General features: G+C 37.9%; 1 protein-coding gene across 1 annotated transcript in view; it reads right to left on the bottom strand.

Moving 5' to 3' along the window:
* The window catches only part of UBE2U (ubiquitin conjugating enzyme E2 U), a 34,392-nt gene extending 19,282 nt beyond the window's left edge, over window positions 1–15,110 (bottom strand). The window contains exons 1-5 of the mRNA XM_030326071.1: window positions 14,653–15,110; window positions 12,848–12,929; window positions 11,745–11,837; window positions 7,475–7,572; window positions 1,627–1,747 (exon numbers count right to left, since the gene is read on the bottom strand). Coding sequence (XP_030181931.1) covers window positions 1,627–1,747; window positions 7,475–7,572; window positions 11,745–11,837; window positions 12,848–12,929; window positions 14,653–14,718 — 460 coding nt within the window. The 5' untranslated portion in view covers window positions 14,719–15,110. The remainder of the gene's footprint in view (window positions 1–1,626; window positions 1,748–7,474; window positions 7,573–11,744; window positions 11,838–12,847; window positions 12,930–14,652) is intronic.
* Between the last annotated feature and the right edge of the window lie 2,081 nt (window positions 15,111–17,191).

Raw genomic sequence — 17,191 nt, 5'->3', positions numbered from 1 at the left:
TCTCTGCTGTATCATGGACACTCTTGCCCTTGGAAGCTGCAGGAAGTCAGTCTCTTTATGGAACCCTAGGCCACCACTCATAGTCTGGCTGAGGTGGCAAGCAAGCTGATAACTATTTACTGTCTTGGATTTCCACATATTTCACCAACATAACTAAAGAATATGGTGAAAACCTGCCAAAGTTCTATTTGCTCTGTTGCTCCTGTGCAGGGAGATTTAGCAACTGGGGCAGCTTTTCTGTCTGACTTTATGGCACAGCTGGAGAACCAAAAGGAGTGAAGGATGGCATCTACTAGACAGGAGGACAAAAGGAAGGACTCTAAAGTTTTTTTTTTTTCTCATCCTTCCTTTTTGCAGGGCAAACCCAAAATCTATTGCACAGAATCATTTGCTATAGAAAATCCTTTAAAACCAGTTTTTAAATTTCCATTTACTAGACTGTGGACATAGCTTTGTTATAGAATCTTTGTCTATAATGATGGTACTGTAGGGCTCAATGAGCGGTTAAGTGATATAAATTGTTTATTCATTCATTCCACAAATAGTAACTGAGTGTAGAGGATACAGTTGTGGAGGCTATAGTATTCCAGTGGGCCAGAAATGTGGCCAGAGTGAAGCGATCAGACTCCTCTGTGTACAAACCAGTTTCAAAACTGTCAGGGATTGGTTGAGGGACTCCATGACTATCATGACGTGTTTGAAGATACTGAAAAAGATGCCTGTCATCACTGCTTGATTTGCACCAGACCCAGAAGTCCTATGGAGGAGCACTTGAACTTGGTCACAATTGTACAGACCTAGCTAATGGACTGGCAAGCCCTACAAAGGGAAGGGAAAAAGAAGCAGGGGACATCTGAACAAAAAAGTACAGAGAGCTCAGTTTGAGAGAGTGAGTCTGAACAGCAAGGCTTGCTGTTGGGGAGGTAATACCAGCTATGACACATGGCTGCCGTGTGCTGCTAGAAGGGGGAGGGGCAGGACATAGAGGAAAGAACTGTCCCTAGGGGCCTAACCCTCATTTGTGGCAAACCTCCCTGGTCATAAGAAGCCAACAGCATTACTCTGCTAACACAGAAACAGTGAAGACGATGGGGGTAAGTCATGAAGAGGTCACACATCACTGGTCAATAGAGCAGAAAGATTCAAGAGCTTCAGGTGTCATTTCCACATGGACTCTTAGAAGGAATACGTTGAGGAAGAACTCTTCAGAACAAAAAGCTAAACATACTGCTTGCTAATCAAGAGGAAAGGAGTTCCAGATCAGTAAGATCTGGGGTATTGCAGATGAAATCTGGGAAATATCCATTATAGATCGAAGAGTTAAAATCAGATGTCATGTCTTTGTGATGGGTAAATAATTTTCAGTCAGTACCATCCATCCTTATGACCATAACATTTAAAAATACTAAGCTTATGATTGCTGATAACCTTTAAAGAACAACTTTTAACTGGCTTTTTGATGACTGAGTAGCTTGACAAAGCAGTACAGTAGGAGAGATCTTAGTATGATTTCATTACTGAAAATGGATACAAAAAACATTCCCTCATGTAACAGTTATTTGCTAGGTCATTCATTTGCATAAATGTATAATTAATAATTGGCAAAAAACAGTAGGCACTTCTTACATTGTGATGGTTGGTTGAAAAATCTTAGAACTATTTGTTTGTACAGAGATTCATCTTTAATCAGCATTTGGGCTGCTTCCAAATTCACTGGATTTTCTAGCACTGGATTCGAAAGCATAACCTACAGGAAAAAAACAGAAAAATTAGAGTTTTTAAAGTAAACTTTTTTGTTAGAGCAAAAAGACAAGCAAACACATACAAGAATAACAGCATTTATTAAATGTCTACTATGCCTCCATCTGGAGACAGATATGAAGACAAATGACACATGGTCCCTACTCTCAAGAAACTCTTGATCTACCTTAGTTTTATACTGTACATTCATGAGCCAAACAAAGAAGTTATAAGTTCCTTCCTATGACCTATTCCTTTCTACCACATGAATTTAAGTTCAATTTATGTATAAATTAAACTCAACATTAGGAAACACTGAGACATTCCCATTAAAAAATAAAAGTTTACATTTTATTTTTTAAATGTTTATTTATTTATTTTGAGAGAGAGAGAGAGAGAGAGAGAGAGAGAGAGAGAGAGAGAACTACTGAGCACAGGGCAGGGGCAGAGAGAGAGGGTGAGAGAGAATCCCAAGCAGGCTCTACGCTGCCAGTGCAGAGCCTGATGTGGGGCTCCAGCTCATGTACTGCAAGATCACGACCTGAGCCAAAATCCAGAGTTGAATGCTTAACTGACTGAGCCACCCAGGCACCCCAAAGGTTTACATTTTAACATAAGACCATACTTAGATATGGATAAGCAAACATATGTATTAAGGCTGTGTATACCTCAATATTCCTCCAGATCCCTGAATGATTAATTTTTTATCTGTAGTTTTCTACTGCTGCTGTAACAAATTAGCACAACTGTAGCAGCTTAAACAATACAAACTTATTATCTCATACTTCTGTAGGTGGGAAGTCTGGGGTGATTAGGCTGGTTTCTCTTTTCCAGATTTAACAAGACTAAAATCAAAGTGTCGGCTGGCTGGGCCCTTATGAGAGGTTCTGAAAGAATCTGTTTCCAAGCTCATTCAGGTTGTTTGTTAGCTGAATTCAGACCCTTGAATTTGTAGGACTGAAGTCCCTGTTTCTTTGCTGGCTGTAAGCTGGGGGCCATCCTTAGCTACAAGAGGTCTCTTGCAGGTTACATTTGGACCCCTACATCTCAGAGAAATTAAGGTATAAAAAAACACTTCTTATTCTTGGAATTGCTCTGATGTCCCCTCCTGCCACAACCATTCTCCTTCTTCCACTGTATTTCTCTGAGTGACTATTCTGTCTTCCTCTTCTGTTGGCAACAGGCCATATAATTACTTTGGGTCCCCCTGTATAATTCAGGATTACCTTTGTATTTTAAGGTCAGATGATTCATAACCATAATTCCATCTGCAAAGTCCTTTTACAGCAGTATGTATATTATACTGAATAATCAGAGGAGGGGAGTCTTAGGATATCTTGAAAATTCTGCCTGCTATAGTATATGTGCATCTGGACAAAATAGGGTGACCGGTAGTAACCAAAACTTGATAGTTCCGCTAAACCATAATCTTGTCTATCCATCACCTCAAATTTTTAATCATTTTCCCAAATTGCAAGTCTTTATTCAATAATTCAGTATTGTGACTATTACAACATTCAAATTAGATAATAAAATACAGCCAAAATAATAACTACCAGAATACCTACATGTAGATCCAAGTGGATAATTGTGGCTTATGTGTCATGGAAATGATGGCAGTCATGACCAATGAAAGCAATAATCTGACATCTGATATCTCAAAAGCATTAAGAATTTACTGCTGTTATTTGAGTTTTTCTGTTTGGAAAACACATTTGAGCTATGTTTCCAAGAATATTGTAAGTTGCTTGAATAAGGATTCAGTGTGGGTTGCACTATACCTCTCAAAGTGGGCAGGAAGCAGATCAAACTTATCTTCAAGAGCAAGCTTTTGGTCTTTGGCTGGAGAGGCAATCTTACTCAGAGGCACATCTGGTAAAGTTTATTCAATAGTTTTCACGTTGACACTGTGCCCAAGACCTTTCCGTATAATGTGTACACAAGCTACTACATGTACTTAATGATTTTTAAGAACTGGAATATACTCAAATGTATCAATGAGACACCTTGTTAAAATAGTAAAAAAAAAATAAAGGTCCAACTTTTAAATTAGCCATGTGATCGTATGAAAGAACATAAAGCATATTTCCAGAGGATAAGTACAAAACAAACCTGAAGCATTGGTAAACAACTGTACCAGTAGGTACAATTTATAATTTTCAATTAGTTAAAGCCCATGAATTTGGAATTCCTTTTATGGATAGGTGTTGGTATTTACCTTTGCACTATATATTGAAGTACAAGTGTTCTTAAAATATTTTATGAGATTATAAAAATTTTAGGAGGAAATGATTAGTATAGTTAGACTTTAAAATATTTTAAACACATTTCAAATGCTACTCCCTTGAAAAACAATGTGATAATTATACATAGGTCTCATCTGTTATTTAAAGGGAAGTATTCAGAAATGATGGCCTATCCATGTACTGTCCATTACAGTAGGTACTAGCCATATGTGGCTATTGAAATTTAAATTAAAATAAGTGAAAAACTGAGTCCTCCTCAGTTACACCAGCCACGTTTCAAGTTCTCAGTAGCCATGTGACTAGTGCCCACCGTATTAAGACAGTGCAGATACTGGACATTTCTGTCAGTGCAGAAAGTTCTACTGGGCAGTGCTGACCTCAAAAGGACCATTAAATAGCTATTAAAATATTAACTGCAGCAATATGAAAATTACTTGAGATAAAATATTAAGTGAAAAATAAACAGGTCCAGTAATTTATAGATATAAACCATAATTGAAACAACACAACAATTCAGGTTCGTTCTTCCATTTGTGTTACTTAGTACCTACCGTCAGCATTGTCCTGGGTAGGTACTGGGGAATCAGAGATGAATTGGACCTGTTCCCTGACCTCGAGGAGCTTCTAGTCCAACAGGAGAAGACAGATAAGAAAACAGTATGTGCTTTACAGTATTACAGTGCCCTGATAGAAATCTGTTTAGAGTACTACTTACTGGGTGGGGGACACAAGAAATTCCTCAAACACCAAACCCATCAGTTCTGCCTATGAAAGAAAGTCAGGAAAGGTATCCCAAAGGAGGACTCATTTGCCCTGACTCTGCTCATGGGAGCAGCCGCTTGCCAGACAGACCGAGCAAGAGGGAAGGAGAGACTGGGTTGTCAGGCAGAAACCAGACTGGGCACTTCTCAAGGTCCAAGACTTGCTTGAGTTTGTAACTTTAGAATTGAGAGCTCTATAAATGCTTTTTAACCTGAACTGAACCACGCACTGTGAGTGAAGAAAAGCATGAAGATATAATACGAGGGGGCTGCATGGTACGTCAGGGAGAGAATGAAGCCCAGGTGTGAGGACAAGGGGGTTGTTTGTCAGGCAACAGAACTGAGCTTGACACTGTAGTGAATGTGGAACTGAAAGATTTCAAACAAACAAAAAAAAAAACAGAGGAGAAAACATTACAGGGAAATGTTAATAACAGCAGGATTAGGGGTTTTCTTTATGACTATCAGTGATTTTCTTTTCCTTTCTACTATCTTACAGATCTGTAACGTGAGCATGTTTGTTTTATAAATCTATCTGAAAAATAAAAAGACAAACAACTGTGTCATCTACTGGCTTTCCATGATATATTTGGCTGTACTTTGCTGTCACTTTGCATTATTAGTTAAAGGTAAGAACAATCATAATATTAACTAGCTTTTATTGAGTTCTTTTCTTGGACCACTCACGATTCTAAGTTCATGTGTTAATTTATTCAATCCTCACAAGTTACACAAGGGAGTTACTAACAGCCCCATTTTACTGATGGAGAATTTCAGGTATTTAGAAGTGAAGAAATTTGTCCAGTGGTACAAAGGTGTGAAGTGGCAGGACGAAGCACCCTGAACTCAGAGCCCTAAATCTTCCTTTTATTAAATTAGTCTGCAATTCAAATTATCATTTCATTCTGGATTGCCCTCACTCATTACATTTTGGGAACATTTGGTTTTACTATTCTTCAGGCAGATCCTAATTTGGGTAGAATAGATTGGAATGTGACTCACTCTGAAGGAATCCAGAAGATCAATCCCAGAGACCTGCATATCACACTCCCTTACTTCTTTCCAGTGTTTGCTCAAATATCTCTTCCCAAACATGGCCTAACACAGGTAGATGCTCAGTACATATTTGTAGAATGAATGAATGAATGAATAAGCTTGAGCATTTAATCTTCAAAAAGATTATTTTTTTCAGTATATACTAAGATGACTACACAGAACATTTTTTTTTTCAAAAATAAGAAACAGAATTTCTCTTATAATTCTGTGTGATGGAGAGAATTCAATTAAGCCAGAATACTTTATTCTCTAAGTATTCCAGATAATCAACATTTAATAGTTTATCTTCAGATATTATTAATGATATAAGTAGGTCCATGGAAAAGACATCGCTGAGCTGGATTATAGGTGGTCAAAGCAAGTGCCACTGAAATAATTTGTTTTAGCACCAGAGGAGAAAGGAGGCTCATTGAGGGACAGAAATAACACAACACTGAGGCATGCTTCTTAGGATGATGCATCCAAGAGGCAAGGGGGCATTCCAGAAACAGGCATCAGTCGGGGGGGGGGGGCGGGGAATCCCTGGTTTAATTGTTCCGTGGGTTTGATATGAAAGTTATAAAAGAGCAAGTCGCTAGCACTGTCAGAAGCCAAGCTGATAAAGCTGAACATTTTAAGTTCTAGCCATTTGATTCACCTCTCTGAGCAAGGCAAGATTCATGAATGAAGAAGGATCACATCCAGTATTATGAAGTTAGAAGCCAAAAGAAAACTTAAGACTGTATTTCTAGAATTGAAACCATCCAGTTCTTTTTTTAAATAAAATATGCATTCTCTCATTGTAAAGGGACCTAACTATCAATTTCACTTTAACGTTTTTTATTTTTATTTTTATTTTTTTTTTATTTTTTTTTTTAATTTTTTTTTTTCAACGTTTATTTATTTTTGGGACAGAGAGAGACAGAGCATGAACGGGGGAGGGGCAGAGAGAGAGAGGGAGACACAGAATCGGAAACAGGCTCCAGGCTCTGAGCCATCAGCCCAGAGCCCGACGCGGGGCTCGAACTCCGAGACCGCGAGATCGTGACCTGGCTGAAGTCGGACGCTTAACCGACTGCGCCACCCAGGCGCCCCCTTTATTTTTATTTTTGGGACAGAGAGAGACAGAGCATGATCGGGGGAGGGGCAGAGAGAGAGGGAGACACAGAATCGGAAACAGGAGCCATCAGCCCAGAGCCTGACGCGGGGCTCGAACTCACGGACCGCGAGATCGTGACCTGGCTGAAGTCGGACGCTTAACCGACTGCGCCACCCAGGCGCCCCTCAATTTCACTTTAAAATAATAATCTTTGTAAGTCCCACTTTATAACCTTGGTGTAAAAATGTTATTGATTTACATAAGCTTACTCAAATCCTTCAAACATTTAAATATGCATTGTACATCTTATTCCTTATATTTTGAATAACTGGGAGAGTTCAAAGTATTAAAGAGAGCATTAGGGGTGCCTGGGTGGCTCGGTCGGCTAAGCATTTGACTCTTGATTTTGAGAGTGGTCATGGTCATGAGATCGAGTGGTCATGGTCATGAGATCGAGCCCCACATTGGGCTCTGAGCTGACAGTGTGAAGCCTGCTTGGGATTCTCTCTCTCTCTGACCCTTCCCACTTCTCAAAATAAATAAATAAACTTGTAAACAAATTTAAAGAGAACACTGTATTACTCTGTTCTTACCTGGAGGGTAAATAGAATGCTGCTCAATGTATAGCTTGTATTCCACTTAGCAGGGTCGTCCAAAAAATCTATACAGGCCCGACCAGTATTTTGGTCTACTGTATTGAAATAATACATTATATTGACACATATAATAAAATTATTATTTATAGTTTATGAATATCAAAATATCACAGGCAAAATCAGAAAGCAAATGAGAAAGCAGAAAAGTATTTTCAGTGAATGTGACTGGCGGTTGATAGAGTGTAGCTGTTAAAAGCATACACATAGATCTGAACATTGACTCCCCTGCTTTGTCAGCTCTGTGACCTTGAGCAATTTAACTTTACCTCTCTAGGTCTCACTTTCCTAATGTGTGAAAGGGGGATACAATGAAAGAAACTATCTTCACTGAAAAGAATTAAAAGATAAAGTACAATACGTTTTATTAGTATATTAAAAACTTTTGTAAATAATAAGAGAAACATTTGTACCCTAATAGAAAAACCTTGCCATAAAAAGCTAAGAAGTGAAAAGAAACTTGTGAAAAGGTGAAAAGAGAGCTGTTGGATTTGACATTGTGTTGTAAAACTATAATAATTATAACCCTGGAGTGGGATGTGAGATTAAACAATGTGATAAAAGCCTTTAGAAACAAATCCTACTATGGGTTACATTTGTTGTATGTTAAAAGTGCAATTATGAGTCAGCAGCAAAAGAAAAGATAATCAACAAGTGTGCAGACTACTCATTGTCCTCTGGTATCTACTCTTCCTTTCTTCCATTTCTTCTGTGATAAGAAGCTCTATGCCTGCCCCCATCTCCATCCCTCTCTGTGATTTTAGATAAATACATGGTTGCCCACATTTTCCCCAGCCTTTCCTCCAGCAAGATGCGACCATGTAACTAAGATGTAATCGTGGGATATCAGCAGAAGGAAAGTGTGCAACTTCTACATCATATTTCCTGAAGGTAGCTGTTTTGCCCTCTGTGGTTCTCCCCCTTCCCACTGGTCACAGAGTAAATGCCTTACATCCAGAAATGATACTGCATGATGAGGACAGCAAAACCTCTCTGCCAGCTTTGTTCTGTTATATACAGATTGGAAAGATACGTAGAGCTTAGCATATCCCCTGACACAGTTAATTAACTATATCAGTATTTTATTTTATTTTATTAAAAAAGTTTTTGTAATGTTTGTTTTCGAGACAGGCGGGGTGGGGGGTGGGGGAGAAGCAGAGAGAGAGGAAGACACAATCCAAAGCAGGCTCCAGGCTCCTAGCTGTCAGCACAGAGCCCCACATGGGGCTCAAATTTGCGAACCATGAGATTATGACCTGAGCCAAAGTCAGATGCTTAACCAACTGAGCCACTCAGGCACCTCAGTTAACTAAATCGGTATTTTAAAGAAAGAATAGAGTTAAATATGACAAATAAGACTACAGAACAACTAAAAGAATATTAAAATGATGATTTGATTGTGTTTGGGGAAAGGGTCATCAAAGTTTAAAGATAATTACAAAAATCTCAAAGGACAAGACTAATAGATATGATTACATAAAATTTTTTAAATCCCAGATATAAAAGAGCCAGCATAAGCAAAATTTAAAAATTAGTGACAGAGGGAAATATTTGCAACATCTAAGACAATGTAATAAACATTGCCAAGTCTGACAATTTGCAAAATAAGAAATACCATCAACAGACATGAAAAAATGTTTCACTCACAAATATTCAAAGAAGTGCTTATTAAAATAAAAAAGTGAGATTTTTATAAAATTGGCAAAAAAAAAAAGTCTCTGAAGTTTCCATGCCCAGAATTGGAGAGTGATAAAATGAGAACTTTGTATACAGTTACTGGTGGAAGTGTAAATAGCATCCAGAAAGGCAACTTGGCTTTATGTATCTAAAGACTTAGAACTATATACAGCCATCTTTTGGAGTTTGGGGGCTAATAAATAATACTCTGCTCCTCCCGAGTTCATACATAATGAAACAGGCCTAACTGTGAAACATCAACTTTACTGTAGGTTAGATCTATATGGAGAATGCATGATCAATGGCTTTAATCAAGCTCCACAAAAAGCCCCCCTGATTTGGACTTAACACCCAAACTGAAGGCCTCCCGTTTCTTGCCTGGAGAAAGTGAGATGGCACCCATTCTCTGGGAAGGCTGGTTGGAAATAAAGTGTTGAGAAAGTGCTGAGACACACGTGTTCAATTTTTCCTCCTATTTCCCCAACAGATAAGTCACTCAAGTAGTGACGGAGGGCAAGACCAGCAATCACAGATGTTCTATACTTTCTCTCCTTGAGACAGAAGCTCTTTGTACTTTGTGGAAATGGAAGGTTTGTAACTATGAGTTAAGAAGACCACCTCCCCCCCCATATTTAACCAGTAACTTCATTTGTGTTTATTTTAAGCAAATAATAGAAAACATACACAATGAATTTTGTACCATAAATTTAATTTTATTCCTTAAAAATAGGGATTTTTTTAAATTACAAAGTAATAATGTACTTGGAAAAAATTATATGAAAGTATATAAAGTAAAATATGAAAACTCCCTTGCCTACTAATGCCACTCTTTAGAATTATTACTAGTTGGTCTATACAAATATACACACACATGTGTGCGTGTGAGTGTGTGTATGGTTTTTGTTTTTTCATTAAATGGAATTATACCTTACATGTTATTCTTTGAAGTGTGTTTTTTTTTCCATTTAACAGTGAATCATCAACATATTTCTGGACATATTTATTTATTTATTTTTTTGATGTTTGTTTGTTTAGAGAGCTCTTGCAGGTGAGAGCAGGAGAGGGGCAGAGAGAGACAGAATTCCAAGCAGGCTCCGCACCGTCAGCACAGAGCCTGATGTGAGGTTCGATCTCACAAGTGCAAGATCATAACTTGAGCCAAAATCAAGAGTCGGATGCTTAACCGACTGACCCATCCAGGTGTCACTGGACATATTTATTTAAAAATATTTGAACACCAGATATATGCCAAGTAGTGAATATTCTTGGAATATAGCAATGACCAAAAAGTCTTGCTTTTATATATCTTCCTTGTTATGTATATAGCTGTAAGATATTTTATTTAAAAATTCCAATATCAATGGACACTGGTGTTTATCTCCCTTTTTACTGTTTCCAACATTGTTATTGGGAACAAACATCTTTAAATATTAAACATACTCTTCCACACTTGTGCTACTATTTCTATGGAATCATTTATAAATATAGTATTACATGGATTTAGGGCAGTTTGTCCTTTATTGCTGATTAGAAACTGTCAAACTGCTTCCCACATAGGTCACACTAAGGTCATCATTATGTCAGAGAGCCCATGTTTGCCTACCCCTACTAAAATTGTGTAGATTTTTAACATTTTGTAAACATAAGCAATGAATCATAATTTTTGTTTTAATATGCATTTATTTTCTTACTAGTGTGGCTGAACATCTTTTTGTGTTTATTTTTGTTACGTTTCTTCTATAAGGTGTTTGTTTATAACTTTTGCCCATTTTTCTATTGCTTTAATTTTTCTTATTGATTCTTAAGTGTTCTTTATATGTTGTAGATATTCTGTTCTCATTGCAAATATTTTCCTTTGGTTTGCAAAAGTCATGTGTTTTGTCTCTGTTTATAATATTGTTGGACATAGAGAAGTTTTAAAAAGTTTATATAGTTTAATGTGCCATGCTTTTTTCATGGATTCTAGGTTTTATCATATTTGAAAAGGCCTTCCTCATCAAGCTGATAAAAATTTCTATTAGATTTTCTTTTTAGTATGTAAAACTTTTAGATTTTTGATATATCAGGAATTCACTTTGTATATAACTTGAACAGCATTCTAACTAATTTCTTTCTAAAATGTTAATTTGTCAGTGCATCATTTTTTATGATAAAAAAATTAGACCCAACGAGAATATTGAACAATATGAGAATAGTTAAGTTTATCATTTGGTCATCAAAAATGACCTTTGAAGAATGTTTAATAATGCAGAAATAAACATGTCATTTTAAAAACTTCATATGTAATATTTCAACTATGTAGAAAAAATACATACATAGTAAAAAGAAAATAAATTTAAGTGTTGAGAGCAATAGCTCTCTGAGTTAGGATTCAAGTTGATAATTTTATCGTGCCTTTGCATATTTTACCCAATAAGCATGCTTACTAATATAACCATAACAAAGTTGTTAAAAAGAAACATTCTTAAACACTTATGAGGAACAAGGACAATAGGGACAGACCCCGAATGAAGAAATCTCATTTGGTCCTTACCATTTGGATGAAAAGGAATTGTTAAGAATTTCACAACTGGAGGGACTAAATTGTACTCCGATGTAAAATTTATTGTCAGTTGGAAGAATGATCCTATGATAAAGACACAAACATTTTTACAGAAGTGTCATGTGGCACTGATTACCTGAAACCTGAAGTTTCTCTACACGTTAGCCTCCTCAAGGTCCCTGGATTTTTATTTATAAGTAAATTGGATCACAGGGTATATAGACTCCCCTACACAGTATAACACACTCCGCACAATCCAATCCCACTGTGTTTTCAGCCTGCTTCCCATCAACCCTTTTTGCCCACTGACTCCATCCCTTAACACCTGCCTCCTGCACTGTATTGCTCATATTTACTGAACTCACTGTTCCAGAACCATTTCTTGTTGATAAGCTTTTGCCATGCTGTTCACTCAGACTGAATTTCCTTCCTCTCCTTCTAAACCTGACAAACTTTTACCCGTTCTTAAGGATTCAACTCAAGTGTCACTTCCCTGAGAAGCCACTCCTGACTTTCCAAGGTGAAATTAACTAATCACTGCCTCCTCAGCATTCCATTCAAAATCCATTACTATCACGTATTATATTTTTTTTACAATTATCCACTTATGTTTCTCTCCCCTGCTTCACTTGACAAATCTATCTTGTTAAACCACAAAGAAAAAGTGCATGGTCATTAATGTTTATAGTGGCCCAGTCTTCTTAGAAATTTGATTTATGAAAATTTGGGGGGAAAATCACAGAGGAAAGAAGTGAGAGATAATTGTGGGATTTCTGTGCAAGTAGGAATTTTGATAGCTATTCTCTGATTTCATGGAAGGCTTACATGATATTCCCAATTGATATACTTTACTGTGTCTGCTTCTTAAAAGTGTAAGAACATTAACATTTGGCAAAAGGAAAAATTCAAATCTAAAATTTCCATCTATGTTGACAAATGGCAAGAAATTAAGCCACATAATGAAAAAATAACACGTGAATACTTTTAAAATTTAGAGAATTTATATATTATAACCTTATTATATACATGAAAGAAAATAGGCTGATAATGGCATAAAGACTTTTAAAAAGCAAATTAGTTTTGAAAACACAAACCTTGCCAAACTGTATTCTGTAGACCTTGAATACTAGCTCCCCATTCCATCAGATCTTCACTTACAGGAAAGGCAGTGATACCCTTTAATTTAAAAAACAAAGCAAAGTGGAAGATTAAATATCACAGCTTTGAAGATCAGATGTCAAATTACAATGAATTCCAAAAACTCCACGTTTTCTTTTCCTGATAAATTTATTTATTTGTTGATTTGGGGAGATGCTAGATATTGTCTTATTACACAGAAGTTAAGGTAGATTCCAAGAAATACACACAATAGTAAATTTAAAATAAATCATAAGCATGGAAATTGCAAGCGGGACTACAAAGTCAAGACTGAGATGTGTGGCTTATATAAATCAATAGCTAATTTAAGATTTCAAATAGAAAAGAAGGAAAGAGTTGGAAAGCAGGAATTTCTTCAGAGCTTTAAAAAACTATATGGATGCTCTATTGAAGGAATGAAGTAAAAAATTTTCATTAAGAAAAACACAATTCCAAAATTATGCTTGTATATAAAAATAAAATTTTCATATACTTGAGGTACTGTCCCAATGGATGGACAAGAATGTATTTCATGGAAAACTTTATCACTTATGCTGAGGAATACTTAAATATAGTTGACAAACATTTCTGAGCAACCACATCGTTATTAAGTATGTTAAATGCTAGTCTGGATAAACATTATAATATTTCCATTTTCTCCATTATCTATATTTACATATCACTTCTCCCTTCATCAAATTCTCTTTTACCAGAGAACTACAAAGTTCAGGTAGAGCAGAAACAACATCAAATGTTAGGTTTGTGCATCCGGGATGTTTGTTGTTGGACTCAATAATTGTTCTAACATCTGCAAGCAAAGACAACACTTCTATAGCAGGGGTTGAAACAGAAAAAAAAAACCAGTGAACTACACCTGGAGCAATTGTTGGTAGCCCTCTGTGCATTCCCTCTAAGGTGGCTTTCTTTCCATTCTTTCTCTTAAGTACCCCTTCCCCCCCCACTTCCATTTTTAATTCTCCATACCATAAGTAATACATCAGCCTGTGCACCTATGGACCTCACTGTGGTGGCACTCAGGGCAAAGCCTTCCTCTGTGTTAAAATTATAAAGGAAAGGCACTCGTGCATTATGATAGCAGTTGGTGAAAAGTGCACTAGACAGTGATTAGTAAAACTTAAGACTTAAGAGCAAGGGGGTTTGGAATCAGAAAACCCTATGATAGAATCCTGGGGCCAAATATTTACTGAACCTTTCTAAGACTTAGGTTTCTACTTAATGTAGGTAACAAAACACTACTTAAAAAGAAAAGTTTACTTATTTATCTTAGAAGGGGCGGGGCAGAGAGAGAAAGAGAGAGAGAATCTCAAGCAGGCTCCACACTGCCAGAGCAGAGCTAGATATGGCGCTCGAACCCACAGAACAGTGAGATCATGACCTGAACCAAAATCAAGACTCAGACACTTAACCAACTGAGCCACCCAGGCACCCCAGCACTACTTATTTTATGATATTGTAATTAATGAGCCACAGCCCTGCACCTACTAATTACTACTTGCTATTCAGGGCTTAAATACGCATAAATTACTTAGCATAATATGCTCAATATTGTGAACTGTTATTATGAAGTAATAATAAATGTTATTATTATAGTGTTACAGTGCAATCAACTCATTAAATAACAATGCTGTAGTGGCAAATAAGGTTTAACTAAATTATGCCTTCTAGAATAAACACGGATCAAAATGATTTTTAAAAATTTGTACCCCAACGAAACCCATCCCTCCAGGTTCCCGGTACTTACCTTAAAATTGTTCTCCTTCAACTCTTGGAAGTCTCTTTCCAGCAAGAAGTAAGCCCTGCGGTGCATGATAAGGCAGCAAAGGGCCTGGCACTTGTCCCCACACTCCTAGGGTGCACTCTGAGACAGATGTCTGAGATTACCGGTCACTGTCCCACTCCGACATAAATCTTGTTTTCTAGAGCCCCAGAACGCTGTGTCCTCCCAACAGAAGTGGCTCTAAATTGGACATAAAACAGTGACTTTTTTTTCCTCCTCTGACTTCAAGAAGGAAACCGGGCACGTGCTCAACTGCGGTGTGTGACCGCCGTGCCAGCCCACAGCCTGGTCTCAAGGCAAACTTGGATGAGCACCTGGCACAACCCGTGTCGTCCGTGCGGGCGGCGAGCGGGAGAGGTGTAAGCGCAGGGCAGCGTGGGGCCCTCGTTAGTCGGGTAGTTTACGTTTCACAGGTGTAACTGGGGGCCCGCTTCGCAGGAGGTCGCAAATCGGTTGCCAAGCAACAGAACCCTGCGGGAAAGGAGTGGGGGAGTTTGGCTGCCCTTTATCCAATCAGCGACGGGGGCAGGCCTCTGGAAAGCTTCGCAGCCAATCGTCCAACAGTTTCACTTTGACAGGCCAATGAGATCTGTTGTCAAGACAACAACCCCCGCCCCCCACGCCAACTCAGTCCACCAAAGTGGACTGTACCCAATTAGTGTAGAGGGTGGGGTAAAGTCCCAGGATCTTTCAGAAGCCTTCACTTGCAGTCCTTCTCTGAAATGCTTTCACTCTTCTTTGAATATCAGAAACTGGTAATAAGTAATCACTACATACAAGTCTGAGCTTATTAATCATAAGGTATATGGCAAGCTATCATTCATAATACATTACAAATGTTACTATGTCTTCAAACCCGACAGTTACCTTGGGAGGATTCTCCGGGAACAGGGAAGTATTTCAAATGTATCAGGTTCCCATCTTGTGCCATAGGGTTTTGCACTACTTTGCCTTCTCTAGATATTTACCACATTCCTTCCACCCTTTTCCCTCACCACTTTTCCTTCACTCGTCGTTCAGATTTAACTTCGCCCTCATGGAATCTTCTTTTGTGATGCTAGAGGACCCTGTGTTTACCTCCTCGTTAGCATTTATCACACTGGATCACAACTGCCTGTCGTCTTCTACAGCAGACTGTGAGCTACTGAAAGGTGCTCGCTTGCCAGTGCCGACTACAGAAGTTGACATCATTGTTCAGAGTACCTTCTGGTTAGCTAGTTATTTAGCTAATTTTACAGAAACTGGCTATCAGTTAAATTAGTTCATGCATTCCACAAACATTAAGGACTTCTTATGTGCCATGAAAACAATTCAAATGAAGTGACTGCCTTTATGTCTCCTTTATGCTTTATGGCTCCAGGATACAATAAAGTACACAAAAACAAAACAAGTATACAAAACAAAAATCATAATTTCAGATCGCAGTAGGTGCTGGCTAGACAGTAAAAGAGTAATGTGACAGAGAGTGCAGTAGGTAGTTAAGGGTTAGATACGGTGGTCAAGGAAGGCCTCTGTCAGGAGTGGTTTTTGAGATGATACCTGAAAGATAAGATGAAAAGGATCCAGCTTTATGCAACTGAAGGCAGATACTTCCAGGAAGATGAAAACACAGTAGTTATAGTCAGGGAAAAGCTAGGCTTAAAAAAGGAACCAGGGAGGGCTAGAGAGAGTAGAGGGAGATATAATTAGGGTGGGGCCCTCCCTACATGATGGGAGGTTTGGGTTTTATTTGAATAGCCATGGGGATCCATTCAATGGTTTAAGCCAAAGAGAGTCATGCTCTGATTTCCATTTACAAAATTTCTCTGGCTGCTTTGTGGAGAATGAATTGTGGGGAAGACAGTTTAGAAGGCTCCCATGGTCAATTTCATGTTCAGGTATGATAGCTTACAGATTCCCAGCAATGTATTAATTTTACTAACATTGTAGCACAATAAAATGATTTTATTCTGTTACATAAAACTGACTATAAAAGAATTTTTCCTATTAAAATATCAAGTAGGATCTAAGATCGAACTTTTTTGGCTTTTTTTTTTTTAATTTTTTTTTTCAACGTTTATTTATTTTTGGGACAGAGAGAGAGCATGAACGGGGGAGGGGCAGAGAGAGAGGGAGACACAGAATCGGAAACAGGCTCCAGGCTCTGAGCCATCAGCCCAGAGCCCGACGCGGGGCTCGAACTCACGGACCGCAAGATCGTGACCTGGCTGAAGTCAGACGCTTAACCGACTGCGCCACCCAGGCGCCCCGAACTTTTTTGGCTTTTATAGCCAATAGATTTTAACTTGGACCTTATAGGACTGTGAATGTAGAGTGAAAGTGAAGACAGGACATTTCAGTGAGAAGAGAGTATACCCAGTTTGAGGGTTTAGCTAGATTTCTTGATGATATCATGGTGGTCCTGTGGCTCCTTTGACCCTGTAGGGGAACACTGTGATAGTAATTGCATAATCCTTTGTCTTTTCTTTACAATTTTGTTCTAGGGAAAATTATGTTAAGGTAA

Source organism: Lynx canadensis, chromosome C1, assembly GCF_007474595.2.
Source record: "Lynx canadensis isolate LIC74 chromosome C1, mLynCan4.pri.v2, whole genome shotgun sequence".
NCBI lineage: Eukaryota > Metazoa > Chordata > Mammalia > Carnivora > Felidae > Lynx > Lynx canadensis.
This window is presented reverse-complemented; position numbering and strand designations above follow the sequence as displayed.